This window comes from Siphateles boraxobius, unplaced genomic scaffold, assembly GCF_051911475.1.
Source record: "Siphateles boraxobius isolate OS27281-9 unplaced genomic scaffold, OSU_SipBor_1 77, whole genome shotgun sequence".
In the NCBI taxonomy this organism is placed as follows: domain Eukaryota; kingdom Metazoa; phylum Chordata; class Actinopteri; order Cypriniformes; family Leuciscidae; genus Siphateles; species Siphateles boraxobius.
In genome coordinates this window covers 14,293,467-14,302,255 of record NW_027509205.1, presented here as the reverse complement: position 1 = coordinate 14,302,255, position 8,789 = coordinate 14,293,467, and the positions used below count along the sequence as shown (strand labels likewise).

General features: G+C 37.8%; 1 protein-coding gene across 2 annotated transcripts; it reads left to right on the top strand.

Annotated features, from left to right (window-relative positions):
* The first annotated feature begins 840 nt into the window (after positions 1–840).
* On the top strand, positions 841–2,569 carry LOC143725781 (L-rhamnose-binding lectin CSL3-like). 2 transcript variants are annotated; one of them, XM_077218527.1, is made up of 8 exons: positions 841–944; positions 1,015–1,038; positions 1,123–1,179; positions 1,327–1,462; positions 1,589–1,698; positions 1,818–1,862; positions 2,021–2,141; positions 2,376–2,569. In XM_077218527.1, exons 1-8 carry the CDS (start codon positions 914–916, stop codon positions 2,479–2,481), a joined length of 630 nt encoding a protein of 209 aa, XP_077074642.1. In that variant the 5' UTR covers positions 841–913; the 3' UTR covers positions 2,482–2,569. The 2 variants fall into 2 exon arrangements, with proteins under 2 accessions (XP_077074642.1, XP_077074643.1); XM_077218528.1 differs by lacking the exon at positions 1,015–1,038 and having other exon boundaries at positions 853–944.
* Positions 2,570–8,789: the final 6,220 nt, after the last annotated feature.

The following is an 8,789-nucleotide window of genomic DNA, read 5'->3' as shown; positions in this document are numbered from 1 at the left end:
TCTGTTACAGTAGTTCGTTTGAACTGTATTATGACCCATAAACCTGAAATGTTATGTTCTTTACATTATTCTTGAGGATTCTTTATCTGTATGTTTTGATCATGTACCAATTTAGAGATTTACTGCTTTGGCTTGATGATGAAAATCAAAGCAGAATGCACTTTCTTATTCAGAAATTTGCATTGCATGAAAACGCAAAAACAAGATAACCACCATTGCACAGACTCGTCTCATGTAAACAAAGGAGATAGCGAAGCAATCCGATGTCAAACAAAGGAAATAATAGCGCACACTCTGACGTCACAGCCCAAAATCCCCTGGCAGCAGTTTTCAAAAAAGTTTGGTTTCAGTGACCGGATACTACGTTTGCGTGTGGACCAACAGCCAGACCGCATATAAAAATATGCGGTTTTGAAAATACCCTTGTTCGTGTGGACGCACGAAAAATAAATGTTGTGTATTTGGATCCTTTGCCATATCATGTTCTCATTGGTTTATGGTCTTGTCATGTGTTTTTCAGTTGTGTATTGCCATTGGTTCATTGTGTTGATTACTTTCAGGTGTGTCTTGTTATCTCATTAGTCCTTGTGTATACATAGACATCATGTTTCTGTAGTCTTTTGTCAAGCTTTGGTCTCTGTAACAATTGTTTGGTGAGTCTAAAGTGTATGTGTAAGTTTCTGTTTCTTCAGTCAAAGTCATGTTTTGTTTATTTTCAGTACATTGCACTTGGATTCAACTGTGCTCCTATCAGTGGGCTAAATATAACAATGTAATGGAATTCAGTCATTTACTGCAATTATTTGATAGGGAATCTTTGTTTACTTTATTATTATTATTATTATATATAAATATTGTTTGCTGTGTCCCCTTAAAATAATTCCAGGCCTTTCCTTCTGTTCACACATTCAACATGCTGATGCAAAAGCTAAGCTGGATCACTTGTAAGTACTTTGGAACTAATTCAATTTGCATGATTTCAAATGTTCTAACTTGTTGTTATTGGACTTTCAGTGCTGCTGTCTCTGTATCAACATGGTAAGGCAACTGATTAAAACATGTGCAGTCTCAAAGACTTTTAGGTGCTGAACGTTTAAGTAATTTTACTAATTTCCTCTGCAGGGGCAGAAGCCAAAAAAAAGGTTATTTGTGAAGGAGAGTCTGCGTGTCTCAAATGTGGTGAGTAATCAGTCATTAAGTTATGTTTGACTTTTGTTCACAGGACAGTATGAGTGTATCTTGAGCCTTTGTGTCTCCAACTGCATGGAATGTATTTAAACTACCACAATTGCCCCCCCCCCCCCCCCCCCCCCCCTTAAACATCAGCTTCGGGTTTCATAAAGGTCATTAAAGCCAACTATGGGCGGACTGACTGCAAAACATGTGCTAGTGGGAAACCAGCTGATCAGATCTCAAATACACAATGCAGAACAGAAGCGTCCCTCTCTATAATGTCCGCTCGGTAGGTTTAACCGATAACATAGCAAAATAAGTTTACAATTTCAGTGTATGCATTAACACAAGATGCATATTGTCTATAGTATATCAGCGCTAATAAATACTTGTCATTTGTCTTTCCATGAATCAGGTGTGATGGAAGAAAGAGCTGTACTGTTCCTTCAGCGAACTCTGTTTTCTCTGATCCGTGTGTTGGGACTTATAAATACCTGGATTTATCTTATACCTGTATCCCAGCAAGTAAGTTCCATTGGCCACTTTGAAGTTTAATATTTTATAAAGGAGTAAAAATATCTTGTATTGTATCTGACCTCTGTTCCCCTTCTACCCCCCCCCCCCCCCCCAAAAAAAACCCCTAGAAATAAGTGTAACCTGTGAAAAAAGTCAAAGCGTCATCAAGTGTTGTAAGTACTTTTCTTACTGTATGTTCTTTACTATACTGAGATCAGAGTGTAGCTCATGTCCACAATGCTTTGAATGGATCAGTGCTGCAGTACATGTTGGCACAAACCGTTTTTATTAGTAAAGTGATTAATTGATATCTGTGTCTGTGTATCACAAGGTAAAGGTGTTATTCATGTTCATCATGCCAATTATGGAAGGCGAGATCTTGAAACCTGCCCTCATGTATTGGCAACCACACCAGACTGTTACTTTCCTCAGACCAGCAGCCTGCGTTCCAGGTACAGCAGCAGACACACTTCATCTAGAGTCACTTTAGGTCAACTGTCTTCAGCTAGTTTTGAAATGTATACAACATGTATCCAAGGGACAATGTATATTGAGAATCATTATCCTGTGTATTTACTAGCTAATTTACACGGCCATCAAAAAAATAATTTGGCTTTAGTATTTTGAGACTGTAGAATGACAAGAGCTAATACAGTCTCTTCTAATTCTTCCAATTTTTCTTTAAGGTGCGATGGGAAGAAGTCTTGTCGACTAAATGCTTCAAATTCTGTCTTCTCTGATCCATGTGTGGGTGTTTATAAGTATCTGGAAGTGACATATTGCTGTAAATAATATTGACCATCCTGCCACAAATGCACCTTATGTCATGATTGTCAACAAATGACAATGGAGCAAAATAAAAATTTGAATCCAGATGTTAAATGGTCTATCATATTTTTTTTTTGTGGAAAAACAATCGTTTTCTAAATGCTCAATTGTCTATTTTTTCTGGGTGATGTTTGTGGGGTTGTCTCGTAAATCTGTTACACTACATTGTAAAATATATCAGGGTTTTTACATTAATCAAAACAAGCCAAACAACTTAGTTGCACAATTTTCAACTTGAGTCTGTTAAATGTAGTTTTAAGTTGACCATACTTCTACAGCAGAGTTGATTTTACTACAGGCAGCTATTTATTTTTGAATGGTGTAAATATGCTTTAAAAACGTGGTTTTCACGGTTTTGGCTCCCAAAAAACATTTTAGTGAACTTAAACACCTAGTGAACACTTATGCATCAGATGTTGGCAGAGGCAAAATCTATGGCCTCTTGTGTTAACAGCATGGATGAATAGTCAAAGCTTGCTTGCATACAAATAACAGAGCTTTGGATGAACATCAGTCTCCTTGGTCGAGCTCTTTCTTTCTAATCGGCCTAACTGTAACTGACCAAGAAAGACGTATAAAAGAAGCAGATGTAAAAGTACTAGCCGTTGAAAGGATGGATCTCCTAGAGTTGTTCAGATTGTAGAACAAAATAATCCAAGATATTTAAACATTTGCTTTATGGTTTTCCACCCCTTCTTTCTTACCCCAAGGATCATTTGGGATCCCATAGACAGGTGCTGATATGATGACTCACATTTGGGTTTTAGTCACATGGTCAGGGAAAGGGTAAAAGATTGTAGCTGTTGCTCTGGGTCTTTTTGATTCTCTGGCTCCCATTATTGGGGCATTCTCTCTTTGCCTTTTTTCTTACTCTCTCCCTCTCTTTCTATCTCTCAGGTAATATTTTACGCATATGTTGGGTACAATTAATGGTGTAAGTTTGTATCTCATACATCTATTTTAAGTGTAACCATAATGTACAGTTTTCTACCATCTTGTTAATGTTTCTTTAGTCATTCGGCAGTCCTGCAGCTCGAACAACTGTAGGAAATCCACTCTTACAACTTCACTCAACTTGCATTCAATGGACACTTTACCATCCCATGATGCCAAAGGAGAGGAGTTATGAATGTCAGTGAAGCAATCACAACTGATTCTAAATAGCTTAATGAATTATATATACAAGTTTATTGAATAGGATAAACCCCTTGAGATGAACCATCTCGTTTTCGAGGGGGTCCTAAAAAAATTCCATTAAGTATTAAATAAAATAACATTTAACACTATCTTACAGTAAAGGTCTAATTTTCTTTTTAACCTTTTATTTTAAAGGTGAAGTGCATCTCCCTAGCATTACACTGGAGTTGGTCCGCCTATGCTGACACAGCACTAAACAAAGCTTATTAATTAATTACTATTCCAAGAGCACATCGTTTTTCCCCGTTCACTGTGATCCTGCTTTTATTAGGGTTAGGGCCCGCACACACCAAGCCAACCGTCGGCCAATCCAGTTTTTACGCAAGATGCAGCCGACATGAGGCGACAACACAATCAGCTTTCATCACTGCTGGTACTTTTACATCTGCTTCCTTCATACATCTTTCTTGGTCAGTGCCCAGATAAACAGATTAGAAAGAGAGAGCTTGACCAAGGAGACTGATGTTTTAAATCAACCAAAACAATTTTTTTCCACGATGGTAGGGGAAGACTCATGAATATTCATTAGGGAAGTCATCCCTGATTGGTCTGATGACCTATAACCTACCCCTAACCCTGCCCCTAAACCTACCCATTACTGGGGCTAAGACCAATCAGGGATGACTTCCCTAATGAATATTCACGAGTCTTCCCCTACCATCCTGCAAAAAAAAAAAAAAATTGCGGCGGCCTGGAGCAGAGCGAAGTCTCAATTTTCAGCCATCTTTCTCCAGGTCACATGATCACCTCATAACTTAAGTCTCTAGACAGATGGTGTAACCAGATTTTTCTACAAAAAATGTAGGAAACAGTGCAGCCCATGCAAATCTGGTGGGGCAGTGATGGTGGCTTTTTGATGGGACAAAGAGTTACTCAAGCACTTTAAATCAGATACGACTGTGTATTTGAAAATGTTAGGATGCTTTACACAGTTTGTGTAGAATACTTTTTGCAATACAAATTCTTACAAAACAGCTTTATAGGAAATAGAAATTAAAAAACTCGTGTTTTATGGATTCAACAATTTGGGTGGTTCTTTTAAGTTAACTGAAAGTTTTTTCTGGAGCCAAAATTGGCGATGGCATCACTGTAAAAACCAAATTTTTAAAGCTTTATTTTTAAAGTTTAAATAATTGCTGCCTATAAGTAGAATCAACTCAACTGTAGAAGTAATTCCAACTTAAACTACATTTAATGGCCCGTTCTATTTTTGATGTATACTGCTTGTGCTACTTACAAATGACAAATGGATTTGCAACAGTCACTTTGCCACTTTAAACTTTTCCGGTGACATCAAAAATTAAAATAAAAAAAATCAAATGTTAAGTGTCACACAAATGTTAATTTACATTTTTGTATCCATTCTTTCCATCCAAAATGTATTCATTCAGCAGTATTTTGTAAAATGTCCGAAATGTCCTGTTAGATCTATTACAGTTTTTCACTAACACTTTATAATAACTTTATTCTATGAATCATTAGTTAAGCATTGGTAAATTGTTCATTCATAATTATATTTGTTAATAGACATTATACTAGACATTACATTATAGTCGTTTATAAATAAAAATGAAAGCACATTTAATGCAATGCATATTTTTTCCAAGTAGTGCAATTCAACAAAGCCTTTTTTTTTTCTCAAAAACATTTGGGATTATATAGTTGTAAACATAGGGAGGGATAAAAAATGCGTTCCAGTGCTGGAAATTTAAAAACAATTTCATCCAGAAATCAGAAAAGGGTGCGAATATAACAATTCAGTGCTAAAAATGTTTGCAAACTATTAAAATGCTATAGACTATGTCTTGTTATGATTTTAAATCTGTATTTATCCTCATAGCGATGTCAAAGTAAAAATTGGTGCCAAAGTCTGATTTTATGGTGGCTGTGCTTTAAAATTAAGTTATTTTAATCTGAATTCAAGGATTTTTAAAAAGACTGACAGTAATCAGTATTGAGTAGGCTACTACTGTACGGTTAACCCTGTCTGGGTTTGAAAATAATTAACAGTTGAAAACATTCATTAGAAATTTAGAAAAGTAATCAAAAAGTAATCAAATGTTTAAGAATGGAAGTTTACACTGTTATTTTGAACCAATAATCAGAACAAAAAGCAGTTGAAGGATGACGTGCATAATTCAGTTATTTATTTGACTCAAATATAATTAATTTGACTCCATTAAAGTTGTTGTTATTCTTTAACCTATTATTATTTAAAGGTAAAGGGATTTCTTAGAACGGATAGGAATATGTAGGATTTAACCTGAACGTTTAGATAACAAAACTTATATTCACTTTAGCTTTCAACATCATCAAAGTTATTTATTAAGTTACATATTTAAATGACAGTGGAATGGAACAACATACTGTATAGAAAACTTAGTTGTAACAAATAATGTTCTGCTGTGCAGAATTAAGAGGCTGTAAAAGCCTTTCTTAGTAATTTCTGAAGTAGGACAGTAAAGATTCACTCAGCCCTATAAATGTAGTAAGTTACATTACTTTAATAAAGTAATTGAAATAATTACACTATACATTTGAAACAGGCTTGCAATCTGTAACCCATTACAATTCCAAAGTAACCTTCCCAAAACGGCATATTGTTGGTCAAATGGCATAAGTGTGTGTGGAGAGAGGGCAGATTTTAATTAAAATGAAAAATTTAAAGAAAAATGTATCGAATCTGAACGAAATGTCTTTTGGAAAAAAGTGCAATGAAAGTGCTTTAAGGATTCTCTATGATTTCTTATATTCATTTTTGCTTAATTCCTACTAATATAGGCTACTTATATGTTGCAATCTGACCATGTTGAAATGTCCTGTGTATGTTCTAAGAAGGCCAAAAGGTACTTTCAAACAACAGGCCTAAGAGGGAACAGGTTTGTGTTCTAGTTTAAGAGGCTTATCGCATCTGTATGTGTAACAAGGGAACCAAAGGATGGCAGGCAGAAATATGTACACTCTAAAAAACGTTGGGTTATTTTGTGTACCCAATAGCTGGGTTAAAAATAGTGGGTCGTTCTTTTGGGTTATTCGGAACATTTATTGAGTTGTTTCTATAACAACGCAGCCCGTTAGGTTGAAATTCAAATTTCAACGGTTGACCACCACAGCTGACAGAAGATAACGTACGTACTCTAAATATCTGACCAACCAGAATATCTGGAGTCGATATCTAATTTGGGCAAAGTACGCACAAAACTCCCTCAGACAGTCATCCACGTAGTTAACTCCTTTCCAGTGTGTGCTGGGTTACCAACCCCCATTGTTTCCATGGTCCGGCGAACCCTCAGAAGTACCAGCAGTAAATAAGTGGTTTCAAGAAAGCGAAAGAGTGTGGAATCAAACCCATCATCACCTCCAGCAAGAGGTGAATCGCCAACAGCATTTCGCAGATGCTCGTCGCCGTCAAACCCCTGAGTATCAACCCGGACAGTTAGTCTGGCTCTCCACAAAGGACATCCGTCTAGGTCAACCTTGCCGCAAACTCAACCCCAGATACATCGGACCATTCCCCATTGTAAGACAAATTAACCCAGTCACCTACCAACTTCGTCTACCCCCAGAAAATCGGATCCATCCCACGTTTCACGTCTCCCTCCTGAAACCTCATCACCCTCCTGTACCCAACTCGGCCACAGAACCGGTTCCGGAAGATAACCCCCCGATACCGCCTATTGAACCAGAGCCCATTTATCTGATAAAGGATATATTGGACTCCCGACGTCGAGGTGGTCGGCTCGAGTATCTGATAGATTTTTAGGGGTATGGACCAGAGGAAAGATGTTGGATACCCCGGAACGACGTCCTTGATCCCAATTTGCTCCTTGAGTTTCACGCTCAACATCCTGACAAACCTGCACCACGGCCCAGAGGTAGACCACCACGACGTCGGGTTCCAAGGTCCGCTGGCGCGGACTCTGGAGGGGGGGGGGGGGGGGGGGGGGGGGGGGGGGGGGGTTATGTCAGGAGCCAATCAAACAGAACATCCTTCACCACACAACGATCACTCTCCCCAGAATACTAATCACCTGCACCTGTTCACAATCAGTAAGCCTCATCAACCCCTGCATAAAAACACTCAACACAACCTCAGTCTTTGTCAAGACTCCAACAGGAACAGACCATTTCCCTTGTCTTCCGAAGTCTCTTATATGTCCAGTTCCAGCCAAGTAACGTATACTCACCTGTGAATTACTAACCTCTGCATTCCTGTTCCACTGTCTTCAGAGATCCTGTCCAAATCCGTGTTTCCTGCAATCCTGTCTGGATCCTTGTTCCTCGAAATCCTGTCTGGATCCCTGTTCCCCAAAAACCCTGTATTCTCCTGAGTCCCTGTGTTCACGCCGAGATGTCACTCCCACGACGACATCTGAAAGAGAAAAGACAAGTATAAGAGATCTGTAACTGCTTGACATCAGTTAACCTGAAGAGGACCTGCATACCTGTAATCTGCCCCGCACGTAGTGATCTTCACCAAATCTGCACCTGAACTTTGAAAATACTCACCTATGCACTTGTGTCACGTTAAATAAAGCTGTGTTTGGATTCACTTACCTCTGTCTCCGTGCCTGTATCCTGACAATTATTATAATAATTATATATAGTTATTTTTACTTTAAATAAGGTTTTTGGACATCAACATTGAAATGTTATAATTCTCACTACCAATTTTGATATTGTGAAAACATTCAAACTAGCCCAAAAAAACTAATTAAAAAAACTAAGTTAGCAAAGACAAGTAGGCCTAGCCTTCACTATATCAATTACATTTATACTCATTAAATGTAATTGTATATACATTTATACTCATAGTTCCGTGACTGCGATGAGTACAAAGATAATAAGGGGTTAAGCGAAGTTTGAAATGCCCAAAAACAGCATCAGGTATATTAGGCTGCTGTCACTTTAAGGCCTCAGGTACCGTCCAATATACTGACACACATCCAATTTTCTTATTTTCAGCTGTTTACTTACACTTAAGACATAACCGACAGCGTTTACATGAATACTTGCCGAGACTGGAATTTTAACACATGAGTGTGTGTATTTGGCTGTTCACGCACAATAAGCTG